The 18,423-nt window shown below is 35.0% G+C and overlaps 1 protein-coding gene across 2 annotated transcripts in view; it reads right to left on the reverse strand.

The window, feature by feature from the left end:
- Positions 1-18,423, reverse strand: part of TBC1D23 (TBC1 domain family member 23) — a 417,318-nt gene that overhangs the window by 36,675 nt on the left and 362,220 nt on the right. For both annotated transcript variants that reach the window (XM_090412602.1, XM_090412603.1), the window contains exon 14: positions 13,013-13,089. In XM_090412602.1, coding sequence (XP_090268728.1) covers positions 13,013-13,089 — 77 coding nt within the window. The remainder of the gene's footprint in view (positions 1-13,012; positions 13,090-18,423) is intronic.

Here is an 18,423-nt window from a genome sequence, read left to right on the forward strand (position 1 = left end):
AGGACACTGACTTGTAGAAGTTAGGAGATTCTGGTTCCATTGTATAAGGCTTTGATTAGGCTACATATGGACTATTGTGCACTGATTTGGACACCTGGTTGTATCAAGAGATGTTGGACAGGGTCCAGCGGCAAGTGATGAAAATAGTTTCTGATCTCTGGAATGTTGAATATGAAGAAAGGTTGATATGATGTTTCTCAGAAATACCAAAAATTCATAAAGTCTAATTTCATATCTTCTGCTTATTGTTTTTTGTGTGTTATTACAATTTTAATATTGTATTCAGAAGATGTTGCTGTGACATAAACAAAATATTGAAGTATTAAAAACCTGCTAAAAATAAGCAATCTGCTTAAGGATTGTTCTACTTATCAAATTACAGACTGGAAATTGGGAACAAAATCTGAAAAGAAAAAAAAAGTGAATGCATTATTAAAAAAAGTTACATCTTAGCACAAAGAGGTTATCAAAAAGTTTAAACCTTTTCAAAGCAAACCACCTAGGGTCCCCAAAATTCACCAACCTAATACCCCCCTTTGACAATAGCAGGTAGCACAGACAGCCCCATCTACAAACTAGCCAAACGTTTATATCCAAATAATTTTTCTCCTTAGAGGCAACTCTTTCTTTCTCATCTACTGACATTACTTCACTGTCCAGTAATGTACATTTGACAGATATCCCTAACCTCATTAATCCATATTTCACTCTGATATAATTCAATTCAGATTCACCATGTATTTAGGTTATTTCTTATGGAAAGGTAAATTATACAAAACAACTGGATGGGACTGCAGTGGATTTCTCACTTAAACCAACAGTTTACCTGTGCTCTGTCGATGATGTGTTTGCTATTTGGCCCCATGATTATTATTATTATGTGACACCTCCAGGGAGTCCAAAGACTCATCAAGGGAGAGTGTGTGCCAACAGCATCGAATGATTGTATCCCTTCCAACTACTAACCGTGCTCTCAAACTTGCTTAAGTTTTTGCGAGCCATTAGTAGCAGAGACTCTACCAATCGACCAAACCAACCTATTGGATACAATTTAATGCATCTTAACATCCATCATCTAAAATAAACTTTACCATAGAAAAAGAAAGTAACAATTCTCTTCCCTTTTCTAGATATATTCTTCCAAATGGCTCATTATTATTCTTTTCCATGTACAGAAAACCCAATCAAACAGGAAGGTATTTACATAAGCAATCACACCACCATCCTTCCCAACAGTATAGCATTCTCAAAACACTGACTCGCAGAGTTAGAGCTCAGGTATCTTCGCAACACCTTTTAGCCAATGACTACAAATCCTATAAAATAGATAAAATGCAGCAGCAACTCCTTTTTCTCTTTCTCCTGTAAACACACAAGATCACAGTAAAACTATTCCCATCCCATATATTAAGGGTACATTAGCCTGGCTGGCCGAGTGGTTAGTGTGTCTACTCTCCAGTCAAGAGGCTGCTGGTTCGAATCCCACCGTGGGCATGGATGTTTATGATTGTCTGTGGAAATACCAGTGGTGGTCGGCGGTAGATGGTGTTGGTGTAGTTGCGGTCAGTTGGTGAATTGTGAGTGGTGGAAGCAGACTTGTACAGTGGATGCCCTACCTCGATGAGTCTTTGCACTCCCTGGAGGTGACAAATAATAATAATAATAATAATTAGAAACGATAGCCAAAGTGTCTACAAATATGATCTCCATGCCACTTTCAAACCTCTCTTTTAGCTAGCTACCTTCATCCATTCTTCTGAAGAATAACTTTACCTTCTTTGAATATATAAAGTTCCTTGTGCCTGCAGTTTAACCTACATTGGACAGATTGGTAGATCAGTTAACATCCACCTTGAAGGACAGAAAAATTACATCCTCTATAATCTACATGGAAGGCTGGGATTGGCAGACCATGCTTTGGATACTCCTTCACATAGGATCAGATGGAAGTCGCTATTGTAGATAGGTTTGAGAGACTATTTTCGGAATAGGCATCACCTACAAAGCACTTTCCAAACCTCAACAAGTATGGTGGCAGTAATTTGCCAAGGATCTGGGAGACAATCATTCTGAGACCTAATAGCCTAACTTCAATAAATTAATTTTATGGTTATTTGGCTCATAGAGGGTGCCATGTAAGGACATCAGTTCTGTTTCAGATACAACTGGAATTGCTACCACAATTATTTAGTTCCATGCTTTGTGCTTGTCGCAGTTATAATTTGTGCTCTGAAGACTCTGGGCAGAAAACTAGCAAAATATTAATCATCATCATGCTTGTCAAGGATTTAGGCCTAGAATGGTCTGTTCTGGCCTTAGAAGTCATCGTTGAATCTCTTAAGAGGACGTCCTGGTTTTCTTTTTCCTAGTGGTTTGTAATTTAAGGCTTGTTTTGGTAATCTTTCTGTTTTCAATCTTTCAACATGTTCCATCCATTTATGTTTATATTTTTAAATTTTTTTCTATTACTGATTCCTGGTTTAATTCTTTCATAATTTCTTCATTTCTTTTGTGATTGAATAGAGTATACTTTGCAGTTTTTCTCATAAATTTCATTTCAGCTGTTATTAATCTTTGTTTGTCTTTTTTGTTTCATTGTCGAGATTTCACTTCCAGAACATTATAACTTATAGTCCAAAATATTAATAAAGTTCAATAAATTTATTTTTTCCCTCTTGGTGTTGTTTATACAGTGAAGTGCTATTATTTATGAATAATCAATGACACCTAAGTTTTTGTCACTTGGTTAGACTATAAATTATATATTTAGTTCAATCCTTTATCCAAGTCTAAGCAAACTTTGTTTGCTTACACTGAACTAAATATATAATTTATAGTCTAACCAAGTGAAAAAAAACTTCCAACATCTTTCTCCAATCCATAGTAATTTAATAACAAGGTGTGACACCTTTTGGCAATGGGCATATGGAAATATGACTTCTGCATTACTTCAACCTTGGTATCACCTCTGGGTCTGACTCCCACTGAAGAGACTTCAAATAAAGGTCAAAACCGGTCTGGGTAGTGACCCTTCCCATAATGCATAGCATTATACATGTCCACAAGGAGATGTGCTTTGCATTATGGGATAGGATACCAAGGAAAGTGATGAGAACTCAGTCCACGTTTGCCACGAGTTGCTCCAGTTCTGAAGATACTTCAGGCGCAAACTTTGTTTGCTTACACTTGGATAAAGGATTAAACTAAATATATAATTTACAATGACACCTAAGTTTTTTTGCCATAAGTATTCACAGTAAAGTGGTTATCAATGGTTTATTTTATGTGACTTCCACTCACAAAAGGTTGTAAACCTATAGTCCAATAGTACTTTGGGTGGGCAAAGACTTTTTGTAGGAAGTAAGATCAGATCTTACTTCCTACAATATACACTTTGTATATTATAACTGTAGACTAGTCTTATACTTTTCTTTCATCTATTCTCTCTCTCTCTCTTACCCCCCCCCCCATCTCCCAGTTCTATTAGAGCAATTCGAGGGTGAGGGAGGGTGACTCTTTTCTCTCAAACTATATTTTCCATTACCTACTAACAAAGGTAAGCCTAGTTGCTTGAAGGTGGCAGCCCAATCACTAGGGACACCTTGTGCTTTAGCTAGTAACCAATTCACAAGTGTTCCAATTATATTCAAGTCTCAAATTCAAGCACTGATCAAAAAGGAAATGACCCCAGACTAGTTAAAGGTGCTGATTGGAAAAAGATTATCACTTATTTTGCTACCTGGAATGTAAGAAGTTTATTTCACAAAGAAAACCAAACAGATGAAAGTCTATAACAAAAAAAAATCAAAATTGCAGTACTGACTGAATATTACAACTCAGATTGAAACTTAATAGAGGATATCTTGCAGTTCTTGGATTATATGCTCCAGAGGAGGGGAAAGAAGAAAAAAGTTTGGACTTCTATAACCAACTCCAAAATATAACAGAAAATAAAAATAACATGTTATTACTGCTGAATGATTTAAATGCTCGCATAGGCAATATGAAAATCCAAAATCATGTTGGAACTTTTGGAGAATTATTAAAAAAAATGCCGGTCTGGTTGGCCGAGTGATTAGCATATCCGCGCTCCAGCCAAAAGGCTGCGGGTTCGAATCCCACCGTGGGCATGGATGTTTGTCTGTGAAAATACTAGTGGTGGTCAGTGGCGTTGGGATAGATGAAGAAGGTAGTTGCTGTTGATGGAGACTGAGAGTTGTAGAGTAGGTACACTCCCTCGATGAGTCTTTGGACTCCCTGTAGGTGTTATGCAATAATAATAATAAAAAATAGAAACGACCAAAGATTAATCGATTTCTCTATCTACAATAATTTAAGAATAATGAATACAATGTTCAAACTCAAAGATGTTCATAAATTCATATGGTCAGCAAGAAGATCAAAATCTATTATAGACTATACAATAGCAAATAATAAAATAGGTAGATTCATTCTTGATGTTAGAGTCTATGTGTAACATCAATATGGTTCCCCCAGTATCCATTAGACAACCAGGAACTTAGGTTCAAAGTCAGTTCATTATCTGATTCCAATAAAAGAAAACTATATCAGCAAAAAATAAATGAAAAATGATAGCAACTACCCTCAGATGAATTTATTAATGAAGAGTGCAATTATATCTGCAATATTTTAGGAGATTCAGCCTGAGAAATCTTGGGAATGAAAAAACAATGGAAAAGAAAAAAAGGTCTTCATAACTGGGATCCAGATATCAGGAAAATCATAGATGAAAAAAAGAAGGCATATAAAAAATGGTTAAGCACAAACAAAGTTGAGGACGAAATTGAATATAAACACAAAAGAGTAACAGCAAAAAGAGAAACATGTAAAAGACAGCATTCGATGGAACAATTTCGTTACCAATTTAGAAAACAACATTGCTAAACCTCAAACACAAACATATAAATTTATGACACATGAATAACAACTTTAGAGAATCGATCAAGATCAATACCATACCTTTGGGGGGACTGGCTTAAATACTGTAAAGAATTATACGTTTTTATATAACAAAACCTGTGATGAATTCATCACCTAAAAACACATGTACTAACCACAGTAATGACTATTTATGAAATTGTGTAAAATAATCTTATATATATATATATATATATATATATTTTTTTTTTTTTTTTCCCCAGTTATATTTAATTTACTTCTATAACATGTTACTGCACGCATATTGAGATTCCATTGTAATCATGCGCCCTAACTGTATGTTATTCCAGTATTGTTTGAACTACTGTACTGATGATGTCCCAAGATACTTGGGATGAAATATTTACAAATTAAATAGTCATTACTGTGGCTATATAGGTGTATTTTTAGTAATAAAGAATTATGGATAATTGATGACAACCCACTCACAGAACCATTATCTGCAAATAATTCAACAGACTCCTTTACCATTGAAGATTTTGTCAACACTTAAAAAATGCAAGAACCATAGGAGTTCAGGAGAAAGTTCCAATATGCAACTTTTCAAATGTTCTGGAGATATCACAGAACATTTGAAATGCAGGTGTCCAACTAGGATGTAGTCTATTGCCACTCCTCTTTAATATCTATATTAATAATATTATAAGAGAGTGGAGGGAAACAACCAGTTTTGGCATTCACAAATGATTACACTAACATTGATACAATTTTATTCGCCGATGATCAAGTTTTAATTGAAGATAATGAAGACTCACTACAGCAAGCAGCCTTTTCATTAAATGAAATACCAAAAACATACAATATGGAAATCTCCACTTCTAAAACCAAAGTCATGGCATTTAAAGGCAGAGACCCAATTAGAAGCAAAATCTGCATCAATAATGATATTATAGATCAGATTAATACATTCAAATATCTAGTCTACCACTTATCTTATGATGGAGAGAAAGACATGAAACATAAAATAAACAATTATATAGAAATAGCAAAAATTATTAATCATATATTCAATCCAAATTTAATAAGCAAGAAAACGAGAATAAAAATCCACAACTCAATAGCTAGGCCTATCCTAACGTATTGTTCAAAAGCCTGGACCATAACTCAAGCAGATAGAAAAAGACTGATAAGCTCTAAAATGAGATTAATGTGCAAACCAGCTGGATATAATAGACAAGACTCCAAGAGAAATAGCGATATCTTAAAGGAATTGAGGTGATATCTGTTTTAGACCACATCAATTTTTATAGAGTAAGATGGAGACACCATAAAGAAAGAATGAGTGAAGGAAGATCCCAGAAGAGCGATACAGACCTCAAGGGAGAAGGAATAATGGATGGCCTTTGAAAAAATGGGAAGAGACCATAATAGGCCACTAGGCCTATTACTGGAAAGGAAGAATACGACCAACAATGCATGGGACAGACTTACACACTGCAATATAAACAAAATCTACAGCACTCTAATACAACAGTTCAACCAAAGCACTTCATCGGACAATCCTGTATCATCCAACCAAACATTATTTCAGTGGAACCTACTATATCACACAAGAGCCACCAAACCTCATCATCAAATTCCTGGCATGTACCCTCAAGGGATGCACTGGATATGATAGCACTACATGAAAAATGTACATCATTACTAACTTCCAATTTACAATTTTCCTCCAAATCAATCTGTTACCTGTCAAAGCTCCAACATTGTCAGATCTTATATTTCGATCTTCTAAGGCACTTTTTACCGTATCAATCCACCTATATCTTGGTCTTCCTCTGGGTCTTTTTCCTGCCAACCTGGCAGAGAACACTTGTTTTGCTAATCTTTCCTCTCCCATTCTGTTTAAGTGACCATACCACCTGAGATTAGCTCTGCTAATGCATTCCTGGATGCTGACAATGTCAAGTTCTTTCCTAATCCTCTTTATTTATTTATGCCTCTAATCTTTCTCAGGACTCTCATATCTGCAGTCTCTATTCTTTGGTCAAGTGTTTTACTTCTAACCCAGCCACCAAACGTAACTATTATTATTATTATTAAGAGAGACCTCCAGGGAGTCAGAGACTCATCGAGGGAGGTCACATAGTACACACAACCTATCATACTTATTCTTGAATTTATTCATACTGCTTGCAATCACAACATCCAATGGCAATCCATTCCAATCACGCACCACCCTATGACAGAAATGCAGATATTGAGTGGAGAATGCGGCACGATGCCCTACCCACTCCAGCTATATTACAGAAATTTGACCTGAATCTTTTGGATAACTGTCTGTTCTGCTACCGAGCAGGAACAGTCCAGCATATCTACTTAGAATGCCCCTTAAACACCAAATTAACCTATTTATCTCGGGGAAACGGCAGTCTTATCCTGCAGTTGTCTCCATACAGAAGAGGAATACCTCAATCTTGTGCACACAGAGTCAAAAAACCATTCGATTAGCAACTACCTCTTCATCACAGAGAAAACAATATTATACAGTTACTATCTTCGACATTCAAGACCAAACAGCACGAATTTCACTGAGGGAGGCAGTTGACCATTTCCTTCAGCCTTTAAACAAAAGGTGAGCAGACATATCATACATTATTCACTACAACATGCAGAACAAAACCCTAGACCTTTTTCACGAAGACTGGAACTCATGGAATACATTCCTGGCTGAGTAGGGTGACTGCATCACAGTCCACTTTCAAACATAGAAGTGACATCATTGCTCCCTTTCTCAAAGAAAGGGAGAAGAAAGAGACTTTTATCTTATCAGTGTGAATAATAATCAGCTGTTACTTTCTTGTAAATATGTAATATTGTCTGTTATTTTCATGTAAGTTGTAGTATCATGTTATAATAACTATTATTGGTATGAAAAGTGCAATATTGTTGTATAACAACTGTTATTCTTATGTAAAACATCTCAACAATCAATGAGAATGTAATCTCTCTCTGCCTGAGTGCAGAGAACCAAAGGCAGTTCCTTGCACATAAGATTTTTTTTATACCTCGATTAATGTTACTCTGGTAACGAAGCCTCGATATAACAAAGTCTGCAATTTCAAACCCCATTTTTCGTAAAAATATTAAAATTTTAAGGTCAATGCCCAGCAATAATCCGATTGTCAAACGACAGCGACTCGTCAGGTACTCCCAAGATGTGGGTGTGTCTGTTTTAAGAGTTTTACGCATCATCCGCGTTAATTTAGTTGTTGGTTACACTTCGTAGGGTGTGTTTCAGTGTGATGCATTGCAATAAATGACGTATGGTCTCAGATAGCATTATTGTATATTTTGTAAATATTAATTGATATTTTGTTTTTCTACCCATTTAGTTAAAATGTTAGGATCAAGGAAAAGAAAAGGAATTTCTTTAGAAACTAAATTAAATATCGTACAACGTGTTGAAAGAAAATCTGATGTAGAACATTCTTTAGGATTAGTGCAGTCAACTTTAACAACCATACTTAGTCAAAAGTGCAGTGAACTTAAACAACCATACTTAGTCAATCAGAAAAAATAAAACAGTCTGCTCAGAATTGTACAGATGTTACAGTAGCAAAATTAACACACTTAAGGAGAAAATGTTAAGTTTGTGGATAGATGACATGTCACAATGTCATATGACTTTAACTCAAATGGTGATTCAAGAAAAAGCATTATTTTTGTTTAATCACCCGAAATCTAAACAAACTGAAGAAGTTGTGGAAAATTTTGCGGCTTCTCGTGGTTGGTTTGGAAAATTTAAAAAATGAGCCAGAATTCATAGTGTAAAATTAACAGGAGAAGCTGCAAATACAGATGTTGAAGCAGTAAATAAGTTTCCAGAAAAACTAAAGGAAATAATTAAATGTGAAAAATTTTCACCAAATTTGGTGTTCAATGTTGACGAAAGTAGTTTGTTCTGGAAGTGGCTACCATCAAAAAGCTAAATTTCTATCAAAGAAAAATCAGCAACTGGGTTCAAAGCAGCCAAAGACTGTTTAACGTCACTCTTTGGATCAAATGACTCTGGCGATTATAAATTAAAATTGTTATCAGTTTACCATTCAGAAAATCAGAGGGCATTAAAAGGTACCATAAAAACGAATTTACCTGTAATATGGAAAGCTAATAGAAAAGCATGGATTACCAAGGAGTTATTTACTGAATGGTTTGTTAACCATTTTTTGTCCAGAAGTGAAACGGTATTGCCAAAGAAATAATTTTGAAGAAAAAGCTATTTTGTTGTTGGACAATGCTGAAAAATGTCGGCTTGACTTTGTGTTTTGGTAACGTGATCTTTTGTTAATACTGCACCAATCATATCCACATCTTCATAGCTCTTCTATCTCTATTGGCCTACCATTTCTGCTGATACGTAAGAAGGGTGTTCATTACGTATCTGAAATCTTGTAAATTACTTGTAATTTTTACTTGGAATAATGGGAAAGAAGATGACAATGCACACAAGGAAACCGCACTCGAGGTTGTAAGTAGCTATAACGAAGAGGAGATTCTTGGTAAGTCATCCACATTTTTAGTTTTTTTTCCTGAAAACTTTAGTTTCTAAAAATCCCCACATGTCTCGCACCATGATTATTTAGCTTTAATTTTTGGGAAAAAAAGTGCGAGTAAATATGGTATCGATTTATTCATTTTCATATGACATTTATAGTTACAATATGGATGCAATGACCTGCTATAATGTAATTGCAGTAATAAAAATTTATATAGCAATTTCAATGTTAGATCCGATCCTAATTCAATCAAACTATATTTATGCTTTCATTGTTAATTTATAGCATGCTGCCGGTAGCGTACTGAAAAAGTTGAATTCTATTGGCTACCAGCTGTTCACATGATGTGCAGCATATGCACTCATGGGAATCCAGCTATGAGTTTATAATTGCCTGCTACAGTCAATCAGTGATATTTGAAGTTCACTGCGCATGATTCAAAGACAACCTAGCAGTGACAGAATCCCTTTTATTATTATTTTTTATTTTTATTTGCAATAATATCGTGCACTAGTCTACAGTTTTGTGCATTTTTATTCAAACATTTTTATAAAAATTGTTAATAATATTAACTCAGCTACTAAGCTAACGCCTTTTTTATTCCCGTATACGGGGAGTAGGCGAGGCCATTTAGCCCTATCTAACTTTTGGAGACTGAGTGGGCAGTTCAATCTCCACCGGTACCAATCAGAGATAGATGGCCCAAGGCTATCACTAATTAAGTGGTACACAGTGAAGAGAGACGGCTCAAATGTGCTGCCATCTCGTGGTCCCTAACCCTAACACAATATATTTAATGTCTGAAATAATGTGGGTTCTACAGTCGATTTTCTTGAGTTTACGGGATGAAAAACCCGCTTGCCCGTGCCAGAGATCGACTAACTCGGGAACCGGTCGAAAAAGGCTTAGAAAAATTTCCTCTAGTCGCCGACTAGACTCGAAACCAAGTCTTCCTTCGTGCGGCCAAGCGCCGTGGTGTGTAAACACCACATCCACTGAGCTACACAGGCTCAGTAATAATATATTAATAATAATATTAATAATATATTTATTCACCAAGGCAATGTTGCTTTCCAAGCCAACAAGAAAAAGAAAAATTGTTGAGAGGAGAAAATTTCAAGAAAAATGAGAATTAAATTACTTCTGCACTGAAACAAAGGACAAAATTTAAATTGTGTGCATTATTTGTAACGAAACAATTAGTGTCGCCAAAGAATATAATATAGAAAGGCACTACGATAAAATTCACAAAGAACAATATTCACGCTTTGAGGGTAAACTAAGAGAAGAAAAATTAAGAAGTATGAAGAATTCACTTCAAAGTCAACAACAAGCATTTTCAAAAATTATAAAAGATAATGAATCAGCAGTGAGAGCCAGTTATGAAATCAGCTATTTATTGGAGAAACATTCCAAACCTTTTAGTGACGGTTCCTTGGTTAAGGAGTGTATGATAAAAGCAGCCGAAAACGTATGTCCCAAAAATGTGCAAGTATTTCGCGATAGTTCTTTGTCCAGAAATACTGTGATGGAAAGAATAACCGAAATGGCAGATAATCTGCCTGACCAGTTGCAAGAAATATCCGCAAATGTGCTTTGCGGTGCTTTTCAATTGCACTTGATGAAAGTTTCGATATTTACGACGTGGCTCAAGTTGTTTTGTTTCTTCTGGCTTGCAATGACAACATGAATATTACTGAAGAGTTCTTGGAAATGATTCCCATCCATGGAACCACTACAGGGGAAGACATTTTCGACGCCATGTGGAGCATTTTTGAAAAATACTAACTTCCTCTGAACAGGCTCATAGCAGTGACAACCGATGGTGCTCCAGCAATGACAGGCAAAAATAAAGGTTTTGTGCCACGACTTGCAGCAAAGTTAAAGGAAATGTAACCAGACATTCCAAAACTGCAATCTTTCCACTGCATCATTCATCAGCAGGTCCTGTGCTCCAAAGTGTTGGAAATGAGCAGCGTTCTCAAGTCTGTAACAAATACTGTGAACTTCATCCGATCCAGAGCCCTCATTCACCGCCAGTTCGCACAATTTCTAAAAGACTTGGAGAGAGAATTTGAAGGGCTACCCTATTACACAGAGATTCATTGGTTATCTTGTCATAAGGTTCTAAAAAGCTTTTTTTTACTTTTAGTGGAGATCAAATTGTTCCTAGAAATGAAAAATCACGATGTTGCATTTCTTAATGATCAGACATGGGTACAAGATCTAGCATTATTAGTTAATATTACAGGACATTTGAATGATTTAAATGTCAAACTTCAGGGGAAAGATCAGTAACACACATGTACGATGCACTGGCAAGTTTTAGATGTAAGTTAGTTTTGTCTCAAAATCATTTAAAAGAGAATATTCTAAATTACTTTCCTATGTGTGAACAGTTAAACAATAAGAATCAAAGTTTTACCTTTTCCTCAATATTGTCCCAAACTAGAAAAGATAAAAGAAGAATTTGATAGGTGATTTAAAGATTTTAAGGAGCAAGAAGAAGTTTTTTTGCTTTTTACAGATCCTTTTCCCTTTAATTTCAAAAAAGCTCCTATTTGTATTCAAATGGACCTTATTGATTTCCAAAATGATTCCATTCTAAAAGCAAAATACCAAGAAGTTGGTGTACCAAAAATATACAGTTATTTCGATCAAAAATATCCAGAAATAAAAATGTTTGCAGCAAATATTCTATGTTATTTTGGAAACACCTATTTATGTGAACAATTATTCTCATGTAAGAAAGGTAACAAAACAGCCCACAGATCAAGATTAACCGACGTCAACCTTTCTGCCATAATGAAGGTCGTATGCTCACAATCTTTGAGTCCAAATTTTGGCTGGCTGGTTAATAATAAACGTTGCCAAGTCGGGAAAAAATAAAATACTGAAATTAAATTACTATAATTATATTATGCAAGTATATATATATTAACCCCAAAATAGTATTTTTCCCAAAAATATTTTTAGTAACATTTAAAAAATTCCTCAAAATATAGACTCCGCTCCCCCCAAAAAATAAGTATTTTATTTCAACACAAACACAAAAAATTTCAAACTGACAGGAGGCTCTGTAAATTTTTGTGATGGTTATTAATAAGAGTTTATACTTTTTTTTAGAATGCATAAATATAAAAATATTTGATTTATTCAAATAAAATTTAATTTCGGTTTAATTTGGATTAAATGCTATCTACTGTAAATATTAATATAATAAAAATATTCTTTATATTATTATTTTTTTTTGAGTTGTCATAATCACTAATGACTTTGAATAAATAAAATTTTTGTTATTAATTTTCCAATTTATTTATACTAATTTTTTCACTTCCCTTTGATTCTAATTAGTGCAGGTTTTATTAGTCGAAAATTTTTTGTGGCCCACTTGAGATACACATTTTTAGCATATGGCCTGCAGTCCAATTGAGTTTGAGACTCCTGCTGTTGTCTATGGAAGTTTGTTACTACCACTAATAATAATAACAGTTTACAAGCAGCTTATATGTTAAAAAGTTCAGTAATATCTGCAAAGGGAATGAAAAAGAACTTACCCTCTTGGTCATCATCAATACTGAAAACTGGTGCCATGCCACGATATCTTTTTCCTTTGTCAGTGTTGCTGACATGCCTTTAGATTAAAAATTAAAGTATTTTAATGCAAAATGATTTTCCTAAAAATCATCAACTGGAATATTAAGATAAACTGAAATACTAGAACACAAAAGTAGCCACTGTACAAGCTGACAGCTTCAAGTTCCAGTCAGGTGGTCAAGGAAAAGATATTTCATGAAGAACATAATTTATTCACACACAAACCTACACTAAAAATTCTTATGATTAAGTCAATGTAAATCTACTATAAGTAGATTTACAATGACTTAATAAACAACTGAGTTATTATTATTATTATGTGACACATACAGGTTGTCCAAGGACTCATCGTAGGAGGGCACACTATTTGTCTAGATACATCTCATCCTCTCCACTACTACTTAATTCTCCAACTACAACACTGCTACTATCAACGCCATCTATCACCCATCATCACAAACAACAGTATTTTTTGTCTGCAAATTGCATGTGTGTTCTGAAGGTTGATTTGTCTGTATGCAGGATTGAAAAACCTGAGTTTCTGGGGGAAAAAAAAATCCTGCTACCCCCTTATGAGATCAGCTAACTCACCTTCAACTGAAAAAGACCATATAAGGATTTCCCTCATCATGACGAGAATCGAACTCAGGTCTTTTCCAATCGAAGGGCTTTAAAACAACTGGATTTTAAATCATACATGTTTTTTTTATTAACACTAGATACATTCTTCCAACATGTTTTGATGTCTATATGGCTGGCAGCATCTTCAGCAAGATATTTAACAAACATTTGATTTTTTATACATTTTGAAACTGAAAGTTTTATACGTGAGAGTTTCCTGCATTTTTATATTTCTTTCATTGTGAGGATATTTCATTCATGCTTTTGTTTGCTTGTATATGCAAACAAACAAAATAATCATGAAAACATGAATTTCTTTTTAAGTATAATACAGTTTTTATGATATATCACATACTTTAACTCGGGGCAATTTTACAAATCATCATCATCAAATTCCTGATATGTACCGCCAGGGGGTGTACAGGATAGTTATGATAGTACTACGTGAAAAAGTTACACCATTATTAACTTCCTATCAAAAATTTTCCTCCAAATGAATCTATTATCTATCTATAAAGACTCAAATATTATCAGATCTTATATTTCTATCTTCTAAGACACTTTTTATCTATCCACCAATATCTTGGTCTACCTCAGGGTCTTTTTCCTACCAACTTGTCAGAGAATACTTGTTTTGCCTAATCTTTCCTCTCCTATTCTGTTTAAGTGACCACTACCTGAGATTAGCTCTATTAACACATACCTGAAAACTAACAATGGCAAAGTCTTTTCTAATATCCTCATTTTTAACGTGATACATCAGAGGGTGGTGTATGGTGGAGTGGAAGCAAGGTAAATGAGGGTGAGAAGTAGAGTGCCACAGGGCTCTGTACAATGACCATTACTCTTTAATTTGTATATTAATGACATAGCAGAAGATTTGAAGGGGTAGGGGGCATTGAGTTGTTTGTCAATGATGCAAAGTTAGGGAGGGCAATAGTTGATGAAGGTGAAGTAGATATCTTACAAGATGATTTAAATAAATTGGCAGTGTGGGCAAAGAACAATAGTCATCAATACAATGTTGTTACATGCAAGGTTTCATACTTCAGGATGAAAAGATTACACACTTAATATCATATTGGTGGTACTAGATTATAGGAAATTGATGAGGATAGGGATCTAAGTGTGATAGTGAACAGAGATTTGAAATTCAAAGGACATATTGCAAGAGTTGGCAAAATAGCTCAGAGGATTACTTGGATTATCAAGAGCACATTGGCAAGATAGGGAGATTATCCCTCTTTATATGGCTATGATTTGGCCACTTGTTGACTACTATGCACATATTTCATCACCTGCATTGGGGATCACAGGGTGGTGGAGGCAATTCAGAGACAAGTGACTAAGCTGGTGACAGGTCCATGGAATATTCCCTATGAGGACAGACTGAGGGTGTGTGGGTTGCAGAGTTTAGCTGACCGGCAGAGGTTACTAAAGGGATACTACAGTGGCAAACAAATTAATCTGAACACTCACATTTTAAGGAAAAATTTTAATTTCACAAGAAATAAACATAAAAATTAGACTCCAACTTTACCTAATAATTTATATGTGCTAGTCTGTTCTTAATCAGTTCATTAATTTGCTTAGGCATGAACTCTATCAATGTAGAACACATTTTTCTCACCATCAAATTCATGATATATACCCTTAAGGAGGTGTACAGGATATGACAATACTACATGAAAAATTTACATCATTACAAACTTCCCATCTACAATTTTCCTCAAAATCAGTGTTAAATACAAAGTAATTACTGCAATATTATCAGGTCTTATATTTCTATCTTCTAAGGCACTTTTTACTATATCAATCCACCTATATCTTGGTCTTCCTCTGGGCCTTTTTCCTGCCAACCTGGTGGAGAACACTTGTTTTGCTAATCTTTCCTCTCCCATTCTGCTTAAGTGACCATACCACCTGAGATTAGGTCTGCTAATGCATTCCTGAATGCTGACAATATCAAGTTCTTTCCTAATATCCTCGTTTTTAATATGATATTCCATTGAAGCCATCTGTACATGCCCCTAATCTTTCTCAGGATTCTCATATCTGCAGTCTCTAGTCTTTAGTCAAGTGTTTTACTTCTGACCCAGCTCTCAGATTGGTTTAAACACTGTCTTGTAAACAACTAATTTAGTGTTTTGGGTAATTTCTCTCTTATTCCATATAAATTTATTCAATTGACTTCCTACCATACCAGCTTCGTTGATTCTTTTGTCTACTTCCATCTTTAACTTACCATTTTCACAAAAATCGTGCCTATTTAGCTGAAATATTTTACTTGTTCTATAAGTTCTCCATTCACAATGCAGTTGATATTTTCAATGTTTCTGTTTATTTTCATTGTCTTTGTCTTTTTAATGCTGACCTTTTTAATGCTTCATACCATATCTATTACAACAGTTATTCAATTTAGTTAAGGAAACTTGCAGACTTGTAGCTGATTTATTTAGAAGTATAACATCATCCACATAAAGCAAAGAGCTGAGATTAACATTTCCAATTCTGATATCATGTTTAATACCACTTTCCTTCATAATGTGATCCATATAGATAATGAATAAGATAGGATAATGTACATCCTTGTCTGACACCAGATTTAACATTAAACCATCTTCCTGTACTTCTTTCAATTCTAACTGCTGACTTACAACTCAAATAAAGACTAAGTACTGCTTGATATAATGCTCCATTAACACCATAACTGTAGCATTTGGAATAGCTTCTCTCTCTCTCTTGGCACCTTGTCATATGCCATTTCCAGATCTACACTTAAATATAGATCTTTGTTATATTCCAATGATTTCTCAACTATCTGTCGAAAGTGAAAATCTGATTCTGACAGCCTCTATTTGGCCTGAATGTAGCTTGTTCTTCACTAAGCTTCTCTTCCACAATCCTTCTCACCTGTTTCTCAAGTATACTTGCATATACCTTACCAGGAACACTCAGCAATGAAATGTCTCTGTAATTCTCACATTCAGTTTCGAACGCCTGGACAGCCTGAACTGCTGTCCAGACGTTCTGAACTATGCAGTGCAGCCAATGTATGACTTTTATACCTCCATACTTGAGCATTTCTGGTCAAGTATCATCTACTCCTGATGCCTTTCCACATTTTAGGATTTTGATGGCTTTTTCTACTTCAAGTAGATATGTATTCCTGACTGCATGCCTGGTCAGTGTGTTTTACCACTGTGCTGTCATCACTGCTTATTTCATTTATCAGTTTTTCAAAGTAATTACTCCATACTTCAAGGATATCTTTTTCTACTGTTTTCGTATCACCTTTATCATCTCTAATTCCTTTCACAGCACTCTTTCCTCCATTTCTGAGCTTCTTCAACAACCTTCAGAACATCTTGCCACCTTCTTGATATTTATTTTCTATGTTCTTGCCAAAGTCCTCCCATGACTTCTGTTTAGCCAGTTTTACACAGTGTTTGGCTTTCTTACAATTGTCTCTGTATTCTCTAAGGGCACAAGCTGACTTATTTGACAGGAACTTTTGATATGCTTTCTTCTTTTCCTTCACTGCCCCTTTAACTTCCTGTGTCAACCATGGAGTTCTGATTTTTCTATCCTTCCACACAACCTCACCACTGAATCTCCAAGGTTTGGTTCCTGCTCTCAAACTCTTTCATTTTTTTTTTTCAAAAATGTTTGTTTATTTTAGTCAACAGTTCACATCTGAGAGCTGCTCAACTTTTATTCTCTTTAAAACTTCCTTACATGTTCTTCTTTTCAACATGAAATTTAATTTTATCCTGCTCAAGACTAAATGGTGATCACTTCCAATTTCAAATCCTCTGTACACTCTGGTGTCCTGCACCAGTGGGAAAATATCACTATCAACAATAACATAGTCAATGAGACTTTTTTTATTCCTTGCTTCTTCTCTCCATGTGAATTTGTGCACATTTTTATGTTGGAACATGGTGTTAGTAATAACCAGTCCATGTCCTGAGCAGTAATCCAACAGGTATTTGCCATTATTATTAGCTTTGCTCTTTTCTCGGAAATTTCCCAAAATATTTTTGTATGTCTGACAATGACTTCCTACTCTGCTATTTAGATCCCCAACAAGGACCAACTTTTCCTTTTTCATTTGCTTTCTCTAAAGCCTCAAAAAATTCTCCACTTCTACCTTAGTAGAACCTTCTGTGGGCCATAAGCACAAATAAGTCTCATTGTCCAGTTCCCCATTCTCATATTTGCCCACATCACTCTACTTGAGACTGCCTGCCATTCAAGAAAATTAGCCTCGTATTTAGTGTTGAATACTATGGCTACAACTTCTTTTCCTTGATTGTCATTGCCTGAATATGACATTTTGTATTTATTGCTGAGAAAGATCTCACCAGTTTGTCTTTTTTGTTACAGTCAACTCTATTATGTCGATCTTGTACTTATCCAATTCTTCAGCTAGCTTAATTTCTTTGCCATTCAGGCTTCTTATGTTGATAGTACCGATCTTGAACTCTGGTAATGTTGAGTTTGGGTAAGTTTTAGGATTTGTTCCAGTAGCTGACTTGTTGCTGTTTGCCCTGGTTCCATTTCTCTGGCTCACTTTCATCTAATAGACTTTATCTCCATGAGTCGTTATATGCATAATGTGTATAAATGTCCCTATTCATACATAAATAAATGATGATGGTGACAATGATGGGTAGGGAATGCACTACATCACATTCCCGAAACCTTGCTCTAGATGCCGAACCTGGAAATTTTTCAATAAGTAGAA

The sequence above is a fragment of the Typopeltis vanoorti genome, chromosome 23 (genome assembly GCF_054136105.1).
Source record: "Typopeltis vanoorti isolate ZY-2024b chromosome 23, IOZ_Tvanoo_1.0, whole genome shotgun sequence".
Classification (NCBI taxonomy): domain Eukaryota; kingdom Metazoa; phylum Arthropoda; class Arachnida; order Uropygi; family Thelyphonidae; genus Typopeltis; species Typopeltis vanoorti.